At 40.0% G+C, this 23,854-nt stretch overlaps 3 protein-coding genes across 16 annotated transcripts in view; all 3 read left to right on the top strand.

Annotated features, from left to right (window-relative positions):
- Window positions 1-3,815, top strand: part of ATP2B1 (ATPase plasma membrane Ca2+ transporting 1) — a 60,190-nt gene extending 56,375 nt beyond the window's left edge. For all 9 annotated transcript variants that reach the window (XM_064419685.1, XM_064419683.1, XM_064419690.1 and 6 more), the window contains one exon: window positions 896-3,815. In XM_064419685.1, coding sequence (XP_064275755.1) covers window positions 896-1,207 — 312 coding nt within the window. In that variant the 3' untranslated portion in view covers window positions 1,208-3,815. The remainder of the gene's footprint in view (window positions 1-895) is intronic.
- Window positions 3,816-17,876: 14,061 nt separating this feature from the next.
- The window catches only part of POC1B (POC1 centriolar protein B), a 44,233-nt gene continuing 38,255 nt past the window's right edge, over window positions 17,877-23,854 (top strand). For 5 of the 6 annotated variants that reach the window (XR_010362199.1, XR_010362198.1, XM_064419678.1 and 2 more), the window contains exon 1: window positions 17,883-18,009. Coding sequence is in view for 4 of the 6 variants with exons in the window: in XM_064419678.1 (XP_064275748.1) it covers window positions 17,898-18,009 (112 nt within the window). In the remaining 2 variants the exon portion in view is untranslated. Of the gene's footprint in view, window positions 18,010-18,240; window positions 18,326-23,854 lie in introns of all 6 variants that reach the window. The other variant, XM_064419679.1, reaches the window with a different exon arrangement.
- On the top strand, window positions 18,805-23,440 carry GALNT4 (polypeptide N-acetylgalactosaminyltransferase 4). The gene has a single exon (XM_064419677.1). The coding sequence runs from the start codon at window positions 18,805-18,807 to the stop codon at window positions 20,554-20,556; it is 1,752 nt and encodes a 583-aa protein (XP_064275747.1). The 3' UTR covers window positions 20,557-23,440.

Raw genomic sequence — 23,854 nt, 5'->3', positions numbered from 1 at the left:
CTGTACTTTGTTTTTTATCTGTTTTAACTATGAAAGGTTTATTTATGAATTCTGTTAGCTTAGCTTTCTGATTAAAAAAATATTAAACAACAAAAAGACACGAAACAGTCCTCAGCATGGGAACTGTGTCCATGAATTCAGTGTGAATCGAAGACTCGCGCAAAGGCCGATCATCCTGCTTTTCTCATACTTGGCGCTACTTAAGTAGTGTCTTCAAAGTTACAGCCTGTCCTGGCTACTGTACTGTACAATACAGTATTCAATTTCCTAGTTCTGGTCTTAAGTTTCCAAAGCACTGTTCACTAAGGAGCTTTCTCTAGAGTGGAAAATGGCTATATACTCGAATATTTACAGCTGTTACAGCGGTATCCTTTTTTTGCATGACTTCGTAAATGTTCGTTCATTGTGACATTGGCTTACACTTGCTTGGCTTTTTCATAGTCAGTTGACATCCTAATTCCTAGCATGAGAATTAGTGACCCTTTTACCCCCTAATTTATTTCAGCCTCTCCCCTCCTTCCCTCCCTCCAATCTCACCAAATATTCAATAAAACACTCATTGAGATTTATTTAATTTTTGAATAAGTAAATATTTGTTGGCCTCACTTCTGAAAAATGCTTAGCCCATGTTAAACAAGTAAACAACTGTAGTGCCATGTCTGAATTTTAGGGCCCTTCAGCTTTTTGCAGTACTTTCACAATTTCTATTCCTACTGTGTAGACTGGCAGTGCTCTACTGAAATGCTCTTCATTTTTTACAGTTTATTGCAAGCTCCACTGCATCATACAAATTTGATTCACTCATGTCTAGCTGTTTGTGGATTCAAACTCATACGAACCATGCCATTATCAGTAAATATGCAGCAATTTAACAATACTTTCTCTTCGTTTACAGATCCGAGTGGTGAATGCATTTCGTAGCTCCTTGTACGAGGGGCTAGAGAAACCTGAGACACGAAGTTCAATTCACAATTTTATGACGCATCCTGAGTTTAGAATAGAAGACTCCGAGCCTCATATTCCCCTTATTGATGATACTGATGCTGAAGATGATGCTCCAACAAAACGCAACTCTAGTCCCCCTCCCTCTCCCAATAGAAATAACAATGCGGTTGACAGTGGAATTCACCTTACAACAGACAAGAACAAGTCTGCTACCTCTTCATCCCCAGGGAGCCCACTACATAGTTTGGAAACATCACTCTGATTGTAAGCTGAATGTTAACACACTAGCTGCATTGTAAAGAAATTGAAACTGGGTCTCTTCACACATTATGATGGACAAGATGATATTCTTGTCTTGGACTTCAACAGAAGAAACACTTGTACGAATGTAGATTTATTTTTTTAAAAAAAAGCTTTCTGCCAGACTGGAGGGTGCTTTTCTGGGGGTGGGAGTAATAATGAACTCTGACAGATAAACAGTAACTCAGCATAAGTGACCTGTGGATCATCTGTTGTACTAAGAATGGTCCTGAAGAGTGTGTTAGCAGAGCTTTAGTTTATCATGATCCTTTTCTGAGGGGAAAGCTGGGAAGGGCAAGGAGGCCCTGGATCATTGAATTGATACTTTAATTTCTGCTGTTGGCTGTTAATAATTTGGATTATTTATGTTTATAAATGATACAGATCTGTTTACAAGGTTTGTAGATACTTTTTTGTTCCTGTTCATAGATGGGAAGCTTCCTTATAAATGATGCAGAGAAGACAAAAAACAAAACAAAAAAACCAAAAAAACTAGTCCTTCAAATACTGCTGTATTTTCAGGAAAAGGGTGTTTCTATTGAAACTGTACTAAATTTTGCCTGCAATTTACCTTGTTAAATATTGTAGATAAATTGCTACTACTAATAGCCAAATAGATAACACTAATGCTTTGTAAAAACATGAGCAGTGGTGTTCTAATGAAGTTATGGCCTCTGTCCTAATTAGTTTCTTAAATACATTTACTACTTAATGGTTTTGAAACAACTGTTTAATTTTTAAAAATTTTGAGAAACTTAATGAATAACTTTTGTTCAGAACTTAGTAGGATTGTTTAATGCAGGACATCAATACGTGATGGAACTTGCTTGAAATATTTCTGTTATCTCGGGCAAAATGGATTAAATCAAAATACATCAGAATCTTAGTCCTTTGTTTTTGTCTAATCATGTTAGTTTAGTGCTGTCTTGGTGAACTGTGAGTGGAACTGTGATTTTTTTCTAATCTATAGAATCCTTCATGCAGCATGAGGGCTGTTGGCATTTTGAAAGGTTGTTAGTGGGTAGCATACATGTTCTCCTTTTTGTTTTTGAAACTTGTTTGTAAACATGAATAAATCTGCCCTTTTGTTAAAATAAAATTGCAGCAATGGTTTCTTACAGAATTTTTTTTCTCAGCTCCTTCACTGGAAATACAGAAGGTACTCTTTTGTGTTACTGGTTATCTTTAAACTACAATTTCAAGATGGTAACAGCCCCACTCCAAATAGCACTAAGGTAAATGGAATATCATGATGGCTGCCTCCAGAATGAATGTAAGTTAAGGTACTCAAAAGTCTTCACTGATCCAAAAGGATACTCCTGGGGAATTAATAGGTCTGCCTGAAATTCCAAGACTTACTGTGAGTACCGTGTAATAAATGTATCTCTGACTGCTTAAGTGAGGGAGACTGAGAACTGACATAAAGCACAGGTGAAATGCACCAGAACTGATGAACTACAGATTGACTGAAGAAGTTATGGTCTGCCTCTGCTGTATTGTTCAGACAGCGAAGGATGATGAAACAGTACTTGCTGTTCTGGCACTTCCTCATGTTTTCTTGGTCCAATACTGCTTAAAACAGCCACAGAAGACATGAGTTGTAAGATTTTCTTTTTCCACCTCTGTATTCTTAAAAATAGCAAATGAATTTTTTTGTCAAATAATCCAGAATTATGGACATTTTTTAAAGTGGTCCCTTCAAAGGACTGCAAGAATTAAGTTGGTAATGAGGAAGGAAATTATAGTGGAGCTAACTGCAGAAATGAGCAGGTTGGGAAGCTCAAGCACATCTTTCCCTTGTGGTGGGGTGCATGCATGCTTGGGATTGTCCTTTAGTGGATATTGTTCAACCTGTGGCACTGTATCCCACTGTCAACCACTCCTGAATTCCATCTTTTCTATTGTACTTCAGTAAATACACTGAATTCTGGGCAAGGGGGTCAAGGGTGGGGGGTTGCACTTGACACTTTGTATAGTGATTTCTCCCACACGTTTCTAGCACTTTTCTTACATCATAGTTCTTATCTAGAGTGCTTGGTAGGGGGGTCAGGTTTTATGTAAGCTATTTTCTCTTTGCTACAAAAGTCAGATAAGCACTGGCTTAAAATAAAGGGAGTTTTCTTTATCTGTGAAGTACACTGCCATGTGGAAAAGTATCTTCATTTAATTTTGTTAATGAGTAATGATTTGACTTCATTTCAAAACAAACTTTCATTTTCCCCTCTTCTCTAGGTGTGATCATGACTGCATGTTAATCTTTTTTGGAATAAAATCTACACTTAAACCTTTTGTGGGGGGTGGGATGGTGAACATAGGCTTTGTACATCGCTGGTCCCTCTTGATTCTGTTAACATCCGTGTGCTGTTCTTGCAGGAAACATCCTTACAGAAATAAGGAAAAGTTGTTTAAGAGGGGGGTATGCTTTCTTTGTGATCTCAAGAAATCATAACATTGCCTAGATTATGAAATGGTTTTCACTGAGCTCATGAGGCCTTCATTGCCTTTCTGGTTGTAAGGTTTACTTGTCTTTCTTCTTGTAACTGAAATAAATAAAAGTGCTGTTCATCTCAGTCTGTATGGGGACTGAAATTCTTGAATGTCAGTACAGTACTGATTCAAACCTGAAATGCATGCCAGTTTTATGCTCATTTGCTTTGAAGAGGTCATGGTATATAGTGTGATATATATACATGCTTGAGCAATAGTGACTTGGAACAAAAACTCAGTTCTAGACTGAGCGGCTTGAAATGTGGTTTGGAGTGGCTTAAAATGTGGTTTCCTGGGTGGGATGTCTGCTATAGCTGTGTACATGTTAGGACACCTCAACTTGGCTCTGAAGGAGGGCTGAAAACAGTAATTAATATAAGAGGAAAATGCTGCATCATGGAGTAGTCTGAAGAGAATAATGGAAACAAATGCCTTAATGCTAAATAAGTGGGTAAATGCAGGGGTCTATAGCAAGTACAAGCAGCCAAAAATATGAAATAACATACTTGAAAGCTTTCTTAGAATAACAGCAAATTTTCCAATGTGTTTTGAAGTAAGCAAGCAAATGTAATATTCATGGGAGTATAACTTGTGGATACAGAGTATTGGAAAGTGATTCCAAAGGCCTGATAAGTTCAATTTCTACTGCTAGTAGTTCTAGCCTCTGCAGAGCTCTAGAATAATCCAGATCATAATAAGCAGTACATAGATTAAAGTAGAATATCTTAATGTCTGTACTACTTTTCTGATGCAAATACTTGGTTTTCAAGGGTTGCTCCTTTTTTCCACCTCCAGCCTCTCTCCCAGCAGTGCATTTCTTCTGATCTTACAGATTTCAAGCCCTCACTGAAGTACCTTAACTTTGTTCATTGAGCCTGGCCAGCATGAAGGGTCCAACTCCAATTTATGTCCAGACTTATTAAGCCTGCTTATTCAGGACCATGTAATGAGAAATTCCGGGCCAGAATAAAGAGTCTTATAGCTGTTTCTGCCAATCTTTTTCCCTGAACTTTATCCAGAAATACCTAGCCACCTTTCTCAGGAGGTTGCAGCATCCATCAAGGAGATGTGACTTAGATTCTTAAACAGAAGCCTTCTACAGGTACTGCTTGTCCTTTGTGCTCAAATATGAGAGTTTGCTAAGAAAATGATGGGATGGGCTTAGACAACTGAGAAAAGACAGCATGTAAAAGGTAGCACACTGTATAGTGACCCTTTACTACTGTTATGTACACCTAATGTAGAGTTTTTTTACAAAATCTATATAATTAGCAGTTTGAAAACGTTCCTTGGCTTGCCCCAAATAGAAGACTGTGGGAATTTAAATTTGGAAGAGTAACTAACAGGAGTATTTCTGGGAATTAACAGCTTTTGGTGGAAGTGTAGATTCTGGAATACTGGAATATCAGCTCACATTCTGGAGTAATGACAAGTGTCAATCCAAACCTGAAGCAGCAGTTGCTTACTGAAATGGAAGTTTGCATTCTGGATCCCTTTGAGCCCTTGCACATGTAGCAGTATCTAACTATTCTGAGCATCTCCACTGGCTGTCCTAGGCTGCCTCTCTTGCAGGGTATGAAGCTGAATTATGCTGAAAGACTGTAAGTATGACCATACAGAAAACTTTTCTGTGTCTTCCTCCTTGGCAAAGGCACAGTCTTGGATTCACTCTATGGCAACTGCTCAGGCACAGAATGAATACCGGCTTTTCCTGTTTTAAAGCTCTGTCTCTTGTAGAGAGTTACGGTGTATGGTTCAAATGCTTTGTGTGAAAAACCTCCCAAAGCTTTTGATTTAAGATACAATAAAAACCACAAAGCCACTCTACAAATAAACCCTAGAAGATATGTTTGTTATCTTTGACAATTTCAGTATTAGAAATACAGGATTTAACTTGGCTTTCTCAGTTTTCCACAAGTTGGTTGCTCTGATAGCTGCTAGGTACAAAATCTCTTCAGTTATGACCTAAGGTTGTTGCAAGATCTGAAGGTAAGCCTGTGTTTGGCAGATATTTGTGGGGAAATACATAGCTTATTTTGGATACTGTGCTGGCAGCTACTGCATAGTTTTTTGTGGTATTTTTTGTGTATTTTAGGAGAGAATGCAAAATGAACAATTTACAAAATTCAGATCCATGCAATAGGACCTGTAAAAGGATACATGAGTCTGGCACAGAATGCTTGAAATAGGAGATTCTTCCAACTGATATTTTGGTAGAAACCAGGATTTTGTTTTGGACAACACTGCTTTAGAGATGGGAAGATTTAATCACTTGCCGTGTATTGGCCATTAATGTTCTGATCAGTGCAACAATTTAGTTCATTGAGGATCATAATTCAAAAAACATTCTAATAAACAAATGTTTTTAAATAAAAAAAAACCTCTGGAAAAGGTACTTTTTTGTCATATTTTAATTTCCCCAAAAGATGGGTCATTCTTAGCTTCTTTCCTTTTGCCAAATCAAGTGGGCTCTGCTCTAATAAATCTAGCAGTATATAGACATAAATTACAACTTGGTAACTCCTTCCTGTCTTCACACTTCCAGTCTGCCAGGGATGATTATAGGGAGTCAGTGAAGGACAGATGGGGTAAGATGTGCTGTTGTGGATTTGTCTCTTTTATCATATTTCTATCTTGCCTTTTGATCTTCTGCTATCTTCTTCAAGATCTCATCCACTCTCAGTAAATTTTTATTTACTGAGTAAATAAAGTACTTTTTATATGGTAGCAGCTTTTGGTGCTGTAGCCCAGAGCAACTCATAGGAGAGCTCTTTTAACACAATCTGTGGAAAGAACTGGCTTTGGAAAAATAAAGAATGAGAGACAGACAGCTTTTTTCCCCAATTAGAAAAACAACAGTATAAGTTTCATTACAAAATTTTTAAGCCCAAAAGAATTTTCAGGCCAAATATCACCAGAGTGGCTTGGCTGGTTACCTAGCCCATAAAGATTCAGAACATAGATAAATTGATACCATTATAAGAAATGAGTTTCTGATTTTCCCAGCCAATCAAAAGTGACAGCACATGAAACTGCCTGAACACAAGAAAACACACAGAGAGGTTAGGGAGTCTTCATCCTTGGAGACACTCAGAACTGAGCTAGACACAGCCGTGAGCAATCTGCTGCAGCTGATGCTGCTTTTAGCAGGGGTTTGGAGTAGATAACCTGCAGAGGCCCTTGCCAACCTCAGTACTTCTCTGATCCTGAAATTCTGTAATTCTATTGGGTTTCTTCATTATCCTCATAGATATTATTTCTATACATAGATGGAATTCAACAGACATAAGTTGCTGGAACAATCAAACCTAAAGCAAAGCAAGGAAGCAACTGACTATTTTCTTTCTCTTATCTTAAACTGACCTGACCAAAAGGCTTGCTGATATTCGCCTGCTGTAATGCTTACTGTGATAGCAGAGCTTGGCTAACTTCTGCTCTAGTCAACCTTTTTGCATGATAACTGACTATGTGCAGTTCATAGGAAAGCCCACAGTTTTTAACATGACCTATAGAAAGCTGCAGACCTGTGGAAATCAGCTTCTCTTCAAGGAAAGGGTTTCTCAATTTATTTGCCTCTTTCAGGTGTAGAAAGAAAAAAATTGTAGCTGTTTCTAAGGGATATTGAACTCCAGCTTATTTGAAGATTTGTGTGGTTTCATTGCCCTGCTCACTACTTAGGATTTTCTTGAAAGAACCTGGTCCTTTTTCTCAAAGTTACTATTTTTTTTTCCTGGTTTCAAGTGTTTAAGATCAGCTTTTAAAAAAAGAAGGTTCTCTTGCAGGCATATAAAGTTAATGAAATTTATATTATTCTAATGGATCAAGACAAAGAGCACTGAAAAGTATGTTTTTAGTCATAGAAGACTATAATTTAAGCAGAATTGAGAAGCAAACTTTTCTCCTTTTCTCCACTTGGGGAGTGGTGGTGTTACAGGCATTTATCTAATTGAGCAAAGTATAGATGAAATTAAATGAAATGTCATATTAGTTCTGATCTTGCATACAAATGCTCCCTTCTTCTGCCTGGAGTTGCAAAAATACTTTGCTACACTTAAAGAACTTAGTGTTATATCAGAATTGGATTCTCTTTTTATTGGTTCTCACATAATTGTCTATAAAACTTTAATGCTAATGTAGGAAGACATTATGAAACTGCCATTCTGATCTTTAAAATGTTGCAATACAAAAAAGTTTCAAAGAGTCCATGCATAACTTGCATAGTAAAACTAGCTGCCTGGCTGATCAAATGTCACAGTAATGAGATGATTCAACCCAAAATTTGACATTCTAATGATTGAAAAAAATAGCTGAGTTTCTGCAAAACAGAAACATGGTCTTTTTTTGTTAGAAATAACACATTCCTTTGAAACTAAAACACATTTAAAACAAGTATGTTTAGAGGATGCAGGGGAGTGCCTACAGCACTAACTTCCAATATGCTCTGTAATAGCTCTCTACCTCAAAGGTGCAGGAATCTTTAGAATTTTCATCTGTGGAGTCAACATATTGAAGCATGTTTCATTTCAAAAGTCTTAATGATTCAATAAAAGATAACTCTACAGCAGGAGGTTAAAGGTATTCTGAACTGCGGTTTTTAAAGAGCTTGGGATGCCCAGCCAATTCTGTAGGCATGTCAGTACTTGAATACAGTTACTATAGCTTTAAATCTCACTGATTCAGTCTTTTTCAAAACGGCCATAAACAGTCCAAGTCTGAATATCAACTAAATTATCAAGTGCCAGCATGATACCAATCAACACAATCAGCATTTTACATATTTGAATGAAGAACTGCTACAAGCTTTTTGATCATGGGATGATGAGTGTGAGCTGATAAAATACCATTGATAAAATAGCACTTGAGAAAATGATTTTCCATTGCTTTTCTTTATTACTGTTCCCAAAGGCAACCAGCACAACCAATAGACCCCTCAGTGTTTGTTTTCCAAGGTCATGCTTCATCTCTGAAAATCATTGTTGAAAAGACTGAAATACTGGGACACATTCATGCATGCTATCATACACCCAATTTGGCACATTGCACTTGGAATCAATCCAAGTCCAACAGTTAAGCCATAGATAGCTATTTCCAAACTGACTACATCTGAGATACTGCCAAAAAAACCCAGAAGTGCTCCTGTGGCTTTCTTGCTTTGTTTTAGTCTTGCAAGTCTTGATGATTTTGCTGTAACTTAGAAATCAGGCCTTAGTGGAAACTTCATGGAAAAATTTATTTAGGTACTCAGCACCCTAATAAAATTATTCAGCTCAAGTAGTTTGCTTTTATGTTATGAAATAAAAGGGCTTGGCCATTTTTAAGAAGCCTGCCAAGGAGGATCTGGTGTTGGGGATCTCTTTTGCAGGGAGCCTAGACAAGTTCAACTTATGAGTATCTGTACACTCAGCCTTGTCAGCTTTCCAGCAATACTATAGCTTTTATAAGCAAACTGCTCTGCCTCATTGCAGGGATGTGACTGGGTTGAAACTGAGCCTTTCACAGAGTGGAGGTGTAGTATATGTGATGCTGGCCCAGGTTTCCACTCCTCTCTCCCTGCAGTGTTCCCTCTGTCATGCCATTTCAACAGCTCCTGTGACAGTGTGGTCAGCCACAGCGGAACCATTTCTGGGTAAACTGCTGCTGTGGGTGGGGATCCTGCACAGCAACAACTCCAACACAGACCTGCTCCCCCTGTGACTCCCGCTGCCCGGCTCAGGGAACTAACAACCTGCAGATGAAGGAAGTAGGAATTGAAAAGGGAGAGTGCAAGGAAACACATGAGCAACGAGAAGGTTTTTGAAAACTTTCAGGGAAGAAAAGCTGGGTAACAGGGTAGGAGCAAGAAGAGCAGAAAACATGAATATACAAGTTGAAAAGCTTGTGTTTTAAAGCAGTTATCCAGCTGGAGGCAGTAATGTCAGAAGCACTACAAATTATGCCCTCTACTTATGCTAGAGTATTTCAGTCACTTTTACTTCTTGTTTTGGTTGGAAGAGGAAACTAATGATGATCTGTGCTGTGAATCTGAATATCAAAATTTGACAACCACTATGGATCACTCTAGAATTTCATGTAAGTGATGATAGGTTTGAGGGAGCGTAACCAAACTAGAACACCAACTGCTCTTGGTAAACTGATGCAAGAAAATCTATTGGTTTTTATTTAAAATACCAAAATTAAACATGGATAATACAATTAAGTGGTATGTCACAGTAGAATGTGCTTATCTGCAACTGTTCACATATTTTTAGTGAAGACAAAGTTTCACGATCATATTGAATACTAATGCAGGAAAACTTCCTTTCAGCAGGAGTGGTCTTGAAGGCAGCTTTTGCAGTAATCACGTAAGACCCTTTTCTGGCAACAGCTGGGAAACTCAAAAAAACAGTGTCTGTTTTATGGATGCAAGAATAAGCTGCTTACACTAATGACATGCTATGTTCATCAAAATATAAACCTAGTTAAAGATGAACTCTCTTAAACTAGAGTGAAAGTAGTCAGCAAACAATTTCTAAGTAATAATTAGGGGAAAAAATTAAAGACTACACACAGTAAGTTAGAGCTCTCATCTTCAACAGGCTTCCTTCTGATCATTTAACCTGAAATGAATATTTTGTCTCCATCAGAAAGATTGTGTGGTGTGAAATCACTTGTTAGGTTGCAGCCTTACAACATATTGATGGAAAACTGCCTGGCTTTGTTCTGAATGGGCAGAAACCACCAAACCATGCTCCCCTGGCAATTCCTGCAAAAGTTGTGGCACCCAGGTATTCCTGGTAACTGAAAAGGAAGTGCAGCAATTTGCTGCATACCCTGTCTGCTCTGTGTCCCTGTTGGCTCTCCCTGCAGCTAGGAGCAGTCTCCATAGTACCTGTATTGCTAATTGCCACTGTAAAACACCTGGGGGAATTGCAACTGGATTGTAATGGAGATTCTACATACAGTGTGTCCATCTGTTGCAGGCTTGCAATTAGTAATGTGCAAGATGATAAAAACTGTTAATGTTCTGTGATACAACAGAATGCTACAGGAAGCCTGAGAGGTTTTTCTGAAAACTTGCTCTAATGAGAAAATTGGGGGCATTCTTCCTGGCTTCATTTTGTTATATTAAGCAGATGCCCCCTTCTGCTTTACTCTACTCTACAGTACATGGCTTGCTCTGTCACTCAGAAATTGCCCTTCTCTGAAACAGGACTTGTCATTATGCTCAGATCAGCATAAAATTTCATAGAATTGACCCACTGCAAGAAGCGGACACATACAGCTATGTATCTATACAGCCTTCCTGCAAGAGAGGAAAGGGAGTTTTAAAAAAGAATGCATGGAATGGGTAAGGTATTTGCAGTTTGGACTTTCTACCCCTCAAATGACCCACTATATATGTGCAAGCCTCACCGGTGGAATAGGGCCTATTGATTAGATTTTTACCATTTTATAAGCATGATTTGATAAGACATAACAACACCACTCATTTTGGAATCAGACAAGTGTCTAGCTATCTCATCTATGGTGGCAGCTTTTGTACTTCATACAGGCACACAAGCAGAATAATGCATGTAACAGTAAAACAAGAGAGTCTGAAACTACTACCACTCCCTTCATTTTTCTTTCTGCATCAGCCACACAAGTAATGGTCAAGAGAAAATCTATATGGTAGCAGCAGGAAGCATCTGTGGCAGTCTGTCATGTTGCGGGTTTGCCAACTGTCATGTTGGAAAGTTCTTCCTGCCCAAGCAGCCAATGCTGCAACAGAAAAAAAAAGGAAGTAAAAAAATAAAAAGAGTACAGATGCAGGCTTTTCTTGACCAGACACAAGTCCCTGCCCTACTCTGGTAAAGTAGTGATGAACACAGATGTAATTGGTAATGTTGTCTCTCATATCTTCTCTGCAACTATCCTGAAAATGAAGCAGCTGCCAGTGCTGCCTGACTCCTGTCCCACTGGATGGGTAGCTAACCTAAGAGAACCAAAATCTTCTAGCTCTTTTAAACATACTAACAGAAGTCTGGTTCAGCCCTGGTAAAATAAACTGGCTCCTAAGATAGATGCCACAAAGCATCAGCAGAGGAGAGAGCAGTGACACTTCTGAATCAGCACCCAAGTAATTTCTGGACCAGCCATGAGATGCAGAGTCAAGGATCCTTTTAGAGGATGCAGGGGGGGTGTGGAGCTGGGAGACTTGCACTATGACATTGCCCAACAAATGCATAGAGCACAGCCCCTGCTAAGCACCTGGAGTCTCTGGTGGGTCAGACCTCACCCTTCAGAAAGCAATTAGCAGAAGAAATTAACATCACGGATGCTGTAGCTGCGGTTGTTCAGGAACCATTAAGTTCCTTATTTTTAATAATAGTGGCATATTGTTTTTCCTCACTTATTTTTGTAATTACAATTGTTATCATTTGTCTTACTTTGTACCTGGCAGTTGCAGACATTGGCTTCAAGCACTTATTTTAGCTTTACTGCTATTGGAAGACTGCTGTTGAAAACATGCACTCTAAATAAACTAATTTTATGGAGGATTATAGAAAAATCAGAGACAGGATTAATGTCTAGCTCACAATTCTTATTTCAGCTCTCCAAGAAATTACTAGTGTGCTTCCAGGGAATACTTACCCCTGAAAATTATGTAGAAATAAAATTCAGAGTTATAAGAATTGGGTTTTTTTTAAAAAAAAAGCCACTTGCTAAAATTACCTATATATGTGCATAATATAGTTCCACTTGGACAATTTCATTTTTTTCCTGAAAATTTAGATGAGCTCTGATATCAAGAGCTCATTTTTCTAGTTAGATTTCTTATTCTAGATTCCTTGCTCATGTTTATTCTATTCCCTAGATTGTTCTCCTTTAGGTGAAATGTCCCCTTCTAGTACATACCTAAAGAGATACTTTACCAAACTAGGCATCTCCATACAATTCACCAGTTTTCATTGATTCACCTTTGCAGCTAACATCCACATTATAGCAGCTGAATGATCCTGTTATAAGATGTACTAAGTGAAGGTGCTCTAAATCACTCTATATAGCACCTTCTGAAGTATTAATAAATTTGTACTAACCTTTGCTATGTTGTACTAAATTCTGCCAAAATTGATCTAGCTCTAACAAACTCAATAAGACACAGGAATAGTTCTTAATTTTAAAGTGAACATTACCAAACAATTTGCTAAAGTAACTTGATTCCAATACATTGAATTTTGCAACAAGACAGAATTTCAGGAATTGTATGGCAAAGAGACACCAAACTACATATCTATTTAGCAAAAACCTGCTTTACTTATTTTTAGAAAAGCTGGATGAAAGTGCATAGAAATAAAAATGTATTTACTGATATGCCGTGGCAACACAGGACACCTTACTGGTATTGATCATCCATTAAAACATTAGGGAGGGAAAAAAAGGAAGATGTTCTTTAAAGTTGGAATTGCATATGGGTATTCATCCACATAGCAATGCTACTGATATAAAACACCATAATAGGATTATCCCAGAAAATTTCATAGTAAAACTCGTTCAATTATCCAAAAACAATTAGTGACTGCAAACTTTATGAGATTCAAATAATGCACATATATTATAGAGGGCAAGAGTTATAATCTGGCATTTAAGGTAACACTAAGAGACTTAAATGCAGCTCAACACATGCTGAGTGTTTTTATTGTGCTGTTTGGGTACTAAGGGAGGAACATAAAGGGATTTAATCCCCATAGTCATTATGAAGATATGTATCTTTTACACAAAAGTATCTAATTAAAAGGAAAAAAATAAAAAAGGACCTTTGGATAACACACCCACTTTTATACAAATTCTAATGACTTTAGGTTCTTTGGCAGAGTAATTGTCTCTCCCAGCTTCTAATCCAGATGGTTATTTGCTTTAAAGTGCTGGTCTTGAATTATGCAGTTTTCTGTCACACGTGTTTCCCTTCAGGCATCAGTAATAAGAGATAAATTCTCTTATTTATCCTTCCATACAAATACAATCCCTACACTGGAAAAGAAAAATCTCAGAACATCTATCTGCATCAACAGACTACTCATTTTTGTGGCCCTCCTCTGGACCTGCTCCAGCAGGTCCATGTCCTCCTTATGTTGTGTGTCCTAGAGTTGGACACAATACTCCGGGAGGGATCTCATGAGAGCAGAGAAGAGGGGGAGAGTCACCCCTCTCAATTACCTTAGTAATACCAGTAGTCACATTACCTTTGATGCAGCCCAGAACACATTTGGCTTTCTGGGCTGGAAGTGCACATAGCGGGGTGATGTCCAGCTTCTCATCCATTGGTACTCCCAGTACCTTCTCCAGTGCTTTCAATCCATTCATCCCCCAGTGTATATTGACACTGGGCATTGCCTCAAGCCAGGTGCAGAACAATTTTAAACTTCATGATGTTTGTACATGCCAATTCCTCACGCCTGTCAGGGTCTTCTGGATGGCATCCCTTCCCCTGGATCAAATGAACCACTCACCTTGATGTCACCCATGAGCTTCCTGAAGGTGCACTCAATCCCACTATCTATGTCATTAATATATTAAATACTATAGGCCCCACTCAGCACTCATTGCAGTCATACAATTCCTTGCCATCTAATAGTCCATCCATCAAATCCACATCTATTTAGAGGGAAAAGCATTGGAAGGAACAGTATTCAAGGCTTTAGAGAAGTGACATCACTTATCTTTCCTTTATCTCCTGATGCAGTCACTCCATCATAGGCAGCCACTGGATTAGTTGGGCATGATTTGCTCTTGGCAAAGCCATGTCGGCTGTCTCTAATCACCTTCATACAATCACCCCTCATATGCTTTGACATGACTTCCAGCAGGATCTGCTCCATGATCTGGTTGGGCACAAAGGTGAGGCTGACTGGCCAGCAGTTCCCAGGGGCTGGGTGTGATGATCCCTTCCCTTCAGTGCCTGAGATAGTTACAGGTAGTCAGTGTCACTCCAGTCACTGAATGGCAGTCACAGTCTGATTATCAAGGCTTTTCAAATATGATGGAGACATGGCTCTGCCATTACAACTGCCAATTCCCTCAGAACCCGAGGACGTTTCTTAGACTAAAAGTAACATCAGATGTATTCCAAATCATCCTTGTATTTCAAATTGTTATGTACCTACTTGATGTTCTTTTCTTTTCCATTCTCTTGCTGCTGGTGGCAAACAGACTTTAATGGGATTTTGATAAGAAAATTTCTTATTTATTTTATTTTACAGAAGCAAAAAACCAACACTACTCCACAAGTTATTCCATAGTTTTAATACTTATGTTATTTTCATAACAATTTTGCTGAAGGAGAAAAAAAATGTAGGATCAGAGGATGGAAAGATCATAAGGTATAATGGTTCTATGACAGCAAGACAGCCTGCAGTTAATATTCTCCTCTTGCATGTAAGTGCATGAATACCCACGTGGTGGAATAACACCATGCTGGCAAAGCAGATCTCACACTCCCCTCTAGTGACAGAGTACGACCTCCTGAGGCGTCTCAGCAGCCTGGACAGCTCTGCTGCTACCACAGCTGCTCCCAGTAGGATCCCACATAACTACAGCTGGGGCTCTTAGTTTTATTTTAAAGTAGGATTAACACTAAGTTAATATACCTAATTTTAGACATGGAAGAATTTTTGGTGGGCTACTATACTGACGGTATATTTGCCCCTTGTGCTCATGATTGTTTTACATCAATTTTCATTATGCAACCATATGTGATTAGTGTAATTAATGTGTGCATTGCAGCATCATGCACCGAGGTCATCATGTCTGTCCAAGTGTCCTTGAATTCTACACATCCTTTTATTAATTCTTTTCCTGCAGTGACCATGCAATCAGCACAAGACTGGAATTACCATCTTAAAGTGTTTTTCTCTAGATACAATTTTTGTTTGGACATATACTACCTTAACACAGTGCCTGAGGAAAAAAAAAAACCAACTCCATAGCTGCTGAAACAGCAGCCTGCTGACACATGATGCTTGGAACATATTTTCTGAGACACCATTTATCATTGTCATCACAGTGCACAACAACTTATTGCAGTAAATTGCTCTTGCATATCACAACCTTAAAAAGACAATGCAACTCATAATTGTGTTATTAGGTGATTACAATAATCTTAAAATAATTTAAAAAATAAAATCTATACATACTAATGAGGGAACATAATCATCATAAAAACTATTACCTGCCAGCTTTATAACTACAGCCACTATAGCTAATTACATGTCTGCAGTAAAGGAATACTTCCTCAAAACACTCTCAGGTGAGGAGAAACAGCAAGAAACAGGTTAACTCTGTAAGCCCTACAACCTGAGAAACATTCATCTATCTATCTAATTGTAGAAAGAGGGATGCCACCCTCCTTCTCTCCAAAATCACAGCTCTTCCTTTGCTTTATGCCTATCACCTGGCAATTTATAGTCCAGAAATTCTGTGGGCAGGTAGAGATTACAGTTTATTGTTAGCATACCAAAATTAGTAAAATATACTGACCTGCTCTAAAGAAAGCAAAAGGAAAAGGATTCAGTAGGACTGGGAATTGTCATTCAGCTCAGTTTCTAAAAAAAGTAACATGTTTCTGACCACTGGGTTTTAAGCAGCTTCCAGAACAGATCCAAACCCAAAAACATAAGGTACAAGAAATATCCAAAACACGCAGCACACAATTAAAGCAGCAAAGAAAGTAGTTTCTCCCATTCTGGAGATAAAAAGATGCAGAATAAATTAAGATCACACAAAGTTTCATAGTAGCCCAGAGGGACAGAATCTAAATGTAGTCTCCCTGATGAGACACATCATTCACAGCTAAAAAAAACCTGGCAGAAAGAAAATAGCTGGGAAAAAAGTTGAGAAAGGCTGGAAGACTTTAATAATGGTGAAGAGGTCAATTTAACTAGTTAACTTACTGTTCCTGCAGTGGGGTAGAGTGCAGAACATTTAAGTCTCATCATTACTAACTTTTTAAAATGCTACATTTTACTTTATGATCTAAATCATAGGGACTAAAACAAAAAGGATGGGAGGGTGAGCTGTGTAGAAGGGAAAAAAACAAAACAAAACAAAACAAACCTCCACCAATAAGCCAAACCAAAAACAAATAATGGCAAAAATGCTGTAGCTTTTGCTATGTCCAAGTTAAAGGCAATGTGTCCTGTGCCACCATTTATATTTTTGAAAAGGGTTCATATTATGAAGTCAAAATGGCAAATTATCAGCCTAAATAACCTCAATGTAAGGACTGTTAGTAGATTTTCATGGAAACTGCCTTATATACTTGTGATAATCCTATTTTTTTCACCACTTCCAAAGTTATAATTTTAAATGTGCATTTCATGGTTAAACACAATTTATTTGGAACTGTCCTATAAGTGACAATTCTTATATGTTGGCCTAATTAATGACCTGATTCTGTAGATGTAAAAGTTTAATGTCAGAACGACCAGTAAAAGGCAGACTGGATTTAAAACAGAAAGGAAGGGTAATTGCAGTATGAGTTACTTCTTCAGGAACACTCGCCTATCGAATGACAGCTTTGACATCACAGCCATTCTTTTTGCTAATTGCTGTCACCCTGTTTTTACTAGCAAAGCTATGGCAGCGGTGCTTTTCCGGAGAGGTTGTTTCCCTCCCCTAGCTTTCCATAAGCATTAACAGCACTACGAACAGCAATGTTACAGCATTGTGGTTTTCTTAATTTTGTTTAAGGTTGGTGTAGTTTGTTAGAGCATTAATGGTCTGTATGCTACAGACGCGAGTGCCAATTTATAAATCTAGAAAGTCTGACCAAAATAAGAAAACAACCAAGAGGCCAAACTATCTAAGGTAGCTTAATACAAAATCAGTCCAAGGTTTTAAACACAGCTGCCCTTCATGAATTTGTAAGTCACAAAATCGAGGTAACATGGGCCAGATCTCCCGCTAGCCGGGCATTCCACCTATGTCTGCGGCTCCGCAGGCATGCCCCACGCTGAGAGCTCAGCCCCGCAGCCCCTAAGCCGCTGTGCCCACCGGCCGGCCCCGGAGGGTTTAACTTTCCCGTCTGGCCTGCGGCAGGCGGCCCGCTGCAGCCCCGCCGGGCCGGGCGGGCGGGGGCGCTGCGGCTTTAAGAGCGACCCGCGCTCGGGGCCCGCGCTGCGGCCCCGCCCCGCGCAGCGCGGGCGCGCATGGGCGGCTGCGGCTCCGCGCTCTTGGCGCGGCGGATGAATCCGGGGCTCGGCAGGCCGCGCCCGGAGCGCGGGGCTCTCACGGGCCGCTCCGCCCATGGCCTCCCCGCTGGTAAGGGCCCGGCCCCGGCCGCTGGCGACGGCCGCGGCAGCCAGGACGGCGGGCGGGCAGGCGAGCCGCGGCCGGAGGGTATCGCCCGGCACCGAGGGCTGCCCGGCGGCCGCCCCCGCTGGGGGGATCGCTCCGGACGTCGCGCGCGGGGCGTTAGCGGCCCCCAAGGGCGGGGGAGGGCGAGCGCGGCCGCCCCCGCCCGCAGCCTGACGGTGCGCACCCTCTCCCCAGGAGGACCCCGTCCTGATCCGGCCTTTCCGCGGCCACACGGCGGCGGTGACGGGCGTCGCCTTCGATGCGAACGCGGCGGAGATGGGTGAGTGCGGGGCCGGGCGCCGTTGGCTTTCCGGGCGGGGCAGCCCGCTCCCTCCTCCCTCTTTCCCTCCCCGGAGCCGCCCGGCGGTTCCGGCCGCAGGTCCGGGCGCGGAGGCGGGGCGGGCCCCCGCGCCCTCGGGCGGGCTAAGGAGTCTCTTCCCCTTCCTTAAGCGACAACTTTTTGAGCAAACCACAAGGCTGGAGGAGGGGTTTGTCCCGCGGAGAGAGAGGAGGAGGAGGAGGAAGTAAGTGAGGGGAGCGCCGCGGCCGGAGGGGCAGGGGCTGCTCCGTGCCTCCGCTGCCGCCCCCCTCCCCCGCGGTCCCCCTGGATCTACCGGGCCCACCACGGAGGGCTGGCTGCAAACTCTGCCGGCGTCCCGAGCCCGAGTGCCTGCAGCCCCATCCTCCCTGGGGGCGTGGGAGAGCCGGCAGGAGTTCACGGACTCCTCTCTGCTAACGAGCTCCTTTTAACTATCTAAGATGAGGATTCGCCTGGCGAGAAGATGGACGTGGATCCGCAAAAGCTGCATGTTCCTCGGCTTCTTAATGATCGCTTACTTTGCGGTCGAGCTGTCGGTTTCTTCCTTCGGTGTCTCCCTCGCCGGCAAGAGCATCACTAAAGGGAAATGGGAGAGGCGCTTTTCTGACGGGGCAGAAAAAGCTGTCGATTTGGCTCGTCCAGTTTATGACAAGCCTCCACCTGATCCTTATGCTCTAGGAGAATGGGGTAAATCCTCTCGCCCCCAGCTGAGTCCTGAGGAACAGAAACAGGAGGAAGAGCTGATTGAGAAGTATGCAATAAATATTTATTTAAGTGATAAAATTTCTCTCCACCGGCACATTGAAGATAATCGACTGAGTGGTTGTAAAACTAAATCTTACAACTACAGAAGACTGCCCACAACATCTGTTATAATTGCTTTCTACAATGAAGCCTGGTCAACACTGCTGCGAACGATACATAGTGTTCTTGAAACATCACCTTCAGTGCTTCTGAAAGAAATTATACTGGTGGATGACCTGAGTGATAAAGTGTATTTGAAGGCTGAACTCGAAAAATACATAAGCAGTCTGAAAAGAGTTCGCTTGATAAGAACTAACAAGCGAGAAGGATTGGTTCGTGCACGCTTGATTGGCGCTACCTTTGCTACCGGTGATGTTCTCACATTCCTAGATTGTCACTGTGAATGTGTTTCTGGCTGGCTGGAACCACTGCTCGAGAGGATTGCTGAGAATGAGACTGTTATTGTGTGTCCTGTCATTGACACCATTGACTGGAAGACATTTGAATACTACATGCAGACGGCGGAGCCCATGATTGGGGGGTTTGACTGGCGGCTGACGTTCCAGTGGCACTCAGTGCCGAAACACGAACGTCTCAGGCGCAAGTCGGATACCGACCCAATCAGATCCCCAACTATGGCTGGTGGCTTGTTTGCTGTCAGCAAGAAGTATTTTGAGTACCTGGGAACCTATGATACAGGAATGGATGTTTGGGGAGGGGAGAACTTAGAATTATCATTTAGGGTTTGGCAGTGTGGAGGCATGTTGGAAATTCATCCGTGCTCCCATGTGGGCCATGTGTTTCCAAAGCGTGCGCCCTATGCTAGACCAAATTTCCTTCAGAACACAGCACGTGCTGCTGAGGTGTGGATGGATGAGTTCAAAGATCACTTTTACAACAGAAATCCTTCAGCAAGGAAAGAAAACTATGGAGACATTTCTGAAAGAAAGATTCTTAGGGAGCGTTTGAAATGCAAGAGTTTTCACTGGTATTTAAAAAATGTATTTGCTGAGTTGCATGTACCAGAGGATCGCCCTGGCTGGCACGGTGCTATCCGCAGCACAGGAATACCTTCAGAGTGCCTTGACTATGTCTTACAGGAACATAATCCTACCGGGTCTCACCTTTCTCTCTTTGGCTGTCATGGTCAGGGAGGCAACCAATTTTTTGAATATACATCAAATCAGGAGATTAGATTTAACTCTGTAACTGAGCTATGCGCTGAAGTCCCTGAGCGTGAAGACTTCATAGGTATGAGGAGCTGCCCAAAAGATGGATCTCCTGTCCCAGAAATTATTATCTGGCACTTCAAGGAAGATGGGACTATTTATCATCCTCATTCAGGGAGATGCCTTACTGCTTATCGTACGGCTGAGGGGCACGCTGATGTGCAAATGAGAACTTGTAATGCTGGAGATAAAAATCAGATTTGGCAATTTGAGAAATAATCACTGCTGGTAGTATGAGTTGGATGGACTGTGATCTCCCAGCTTTTTCACATGTGAGCAGATAGCAATGTTTGATCAAATACCTTGACACGTTTTCACTTCTGTCTGTAGTAGTGTAGAAACTGTCTACTATGATGAACTGTATGGAAAGCAAAAGTAAATAGTGGGGTTTGGTTTCTAAAACATGGATTAGAACATGGAATGCCTTTTATTTTTGTAAAATTTTGATCTGTTATAACTTTCCTCAGTTTTGATTATAAAACAAAGGCTTCTGAGGGGACTGAAGAGGGATTTTTTAAATCTTAAAACTATGCAATAATCCTGCGAGATAATGTTCCATGTAAACAAAAAATTTTTACTTACAGAAGTAAAAGTTAAGGTTCTTGCAGTGGTATTAGCTATGTTGCAGATACATTATAAAATATGTATCTAACACTCTAAGTAATGCTACAGTAGCATGTGATTGAATAGACATTGATGTGGAAAGTTGAATCTAAGCCTTGTAATGATCTGCATTTTTCTGGGCATGTACACGCTGTTAAGGGTACTATATTGTACAGAAGAATAGGAAGTTTATTCACTAGAAGGGTTTGGCACTGCCTTGCAGTCTTGTACCTATTGTAAAAATCTTACCCCATGGGGCTTCATCAGGAGCTCTCACACATTTAGAGGAGAGTGTGGTAGCAGTGCAACCAAGGACATGCTGGTGATATCACAAATGGAAGAAATAGGGATGGCTACAAGTAAGAATTTTGTTTAAAGGCAATAGAGAAGGAAAGGAATCACAAAATTGCCTTAGCTACTGTTGTTTCTTAGGTGTATATTTAATGTATGCATTACTTCGGTGTAAGCTTTTCTGTGTTCAGCTCCACGTCTTATGGACACAAAAGTTATGTGATCTAGACCATGTTTGGGTTTTTTGTTGTTGTTGGTTTTCTTTTTCATTTGGTCTGTCAGCAGGGTAGAGAAAGGTAACATAGAGGAACATTTGGGCTATTTTGTTTTTTGTGTTTTGGCAACAGCTGGCATGGGTCAGCCCTAGGAAGAGTTTTGAAATAATACAGCATAAGCTGCCTGTTTCCAGTCAAAACAATACCACTGAAGACCTTGGGTAAGACTGGGAAGCTGAAGTTTCTGGCATGAGAAGAGTTGAAAAGACCAAGGACAGCTTGGAGGAAACTAAGATTTATTGGTGGTTCAAAGAATTATTTTTTAGAATGTTTTCTTTTTTCTGTTATCCTGAGTTTTTGAAGAATACTGATTCTTGAATTAGTGATCTTGATTGGTGTCACTAATATGTTTTGATTGTGATTATAGATGGTAGATGTGACAGATATATTGTGTACTAGAAAAAAAATTGCATTAGTATCTGTATTTTAGTTTCATAAGATTTAAGTTGAACACTTTCCTTAATGTGTTGGGCATTCCAGCTGTTTTTATTACTCTCACTGAAGTGGTAAATGTTCTTCAGTAGCCATAGTGTAGTAAGTCTTTACATGGGGATGGTAGGTAGAAACTTAAGCTAGTGAGCATTAGTTATCTGGACGTTTGAGGACCGTAGTGGATATGCATTTCCTACAGGTTTTAGTAGGTAGAAGGGACAAGAGAGACCTGATGTAGTTGAAGTTTTGCCAAAAATAAAGTAAGAGTAAGTTACAACATATTCTTAAATCTTATTGACTTGAAATAAGATAATAAAATAAGACTTGAAAGCTTTGAGAGGTTTGGGTGGAAACAGGTTGCCATAGAAGATGAACAGAAGAAAATTTGGAGCTTGGAATGAAGCATTGAATGATGCTAAAAATGCTTGCCACTGTGTGGCATGGATTCTTTTCAGACTTTAATTTATTTTTAGGCAGTTACTTGCAATTTGGTTTTTTTCCCTTTTTTATCTTCCTTTTTTCCCTAAGTTGTTTTTTTTGCTTGTTGTTGGTTTTTTTGTTTGTTTGTTTAAAAAAAAAAGGGAACTTTGTACTACATAAGGGAAGCATTCCTGAAAAATTGCATTCCACTTTGCAGCAGGAATTCTTTTGTGTACCTGCAAGTTATGAACAATTTATCAAATTTTAAAACATAACCAGTTGTTATGTACTGGGGCAATAAATTATATAAAGTATGTGCTTTTGTGAAAAGCTTTCTGTAAGCTGTTAACATTCAATAGAAATGACAGGAAAAAGGCCTAGGTTCTCTTATGTGGCAGATCATAAATAGTATGTGCAATGCATGTTTCTTCAGATGAAAGTAATTAAATGATGTGAATACAGACTATGCAAATTTTATACAGTTAATTTTTTAGCACTTGGCAAAAACTGCTTTTTGTATAAAGAAATACCTTCAAGTTAAACCTGGCATTCAAAGTGTTCCTTATCTATTTAAGCAATAATTGTAAGTGAATCTGCCTCTGTGTTTGAAAAGTTATTCTTTCTATGTATCTGAACCCTTCCTCCTCCCCATGACCTCCCTTTCTGTTTTTGGAGTTATTTAGAAACAAACTGGGGAGAACAAAAAAAACCAAAATTACTTGCCCCTAAAAACAAAGAAGAAAAAAAAAATTCAAAACCTTCCCAATGAGAATAAAAAACATGTGAATAAAAGGAGGAGGGACTAGAGAAAGAGAGAGAAAGAAAGTAGAGAAAAATAAACAACAACTTACCATTTCAATATTCTTATGCAATTATTTTTCAGTATGTACAGATTTCTGGAAAATCTGAAAATCTGAATAGTTTTCTATTCTTGTTAGAATTTGAAGACTTGGTGAATGCTTGTATATATTTTAAACTACTGATTCTAAGTCACTTAAAAGAAATTGAATGTAACCTTAACACTGAATAAATGTGGAGGGCTTTGGGATTTCTTTTGAAAAAATAAAATCCAGAAAATTAAACGTTGCCTAGTGTGCTGACTTGTCTCAGTTCTTTTCCTCTTGTGTACACGCATACAGAATGCAACAAAGCTGAATAATAAACTGCCAATAAGCTGAATTGATAGAAGTTATTAAAAGTTCTTCGTATTTTATCCATTGTGCTTAGAATTCCAGATTGGCTTTTTTGACAGAGGTTCAATTAATAATAGTTTTTCTCCAAGTAGGAAACCTTGCAATTCATTACAAAATGTGTTTACATTGTGACATTGTACTGTATCATTGAGAGCTTCAGGGTTCCTGTGAAGTTGGGGGTTTGTTGGCAGTGGTAGGGTTTGAATATTCACACACCCATCATGTGCACTGTATTTCATCTGCCCTGTAATTCTTGCACTGAGTGATTAATTATATTGGAGATGCTTCAGTATTTTGAGAGAT

Source organism: Passer domesticus, chromosome 5, assembly GCF_036417665.1.
Source record: "Passer domesticus isolate bPasDom1 chromosome 5, bPasDom1.hap1, whole genome shotgun sequence".
Lineage (NCBI taxonomy): Eukaryota > Metazoa > Chordata > Aves > Passeriformes > Passeridae > Passer > Passer domesticus.
Note: the sequence above shows the minus strand (reverse complement) of the source record. Positions and strands in the feature narration are given on the sequence as shown.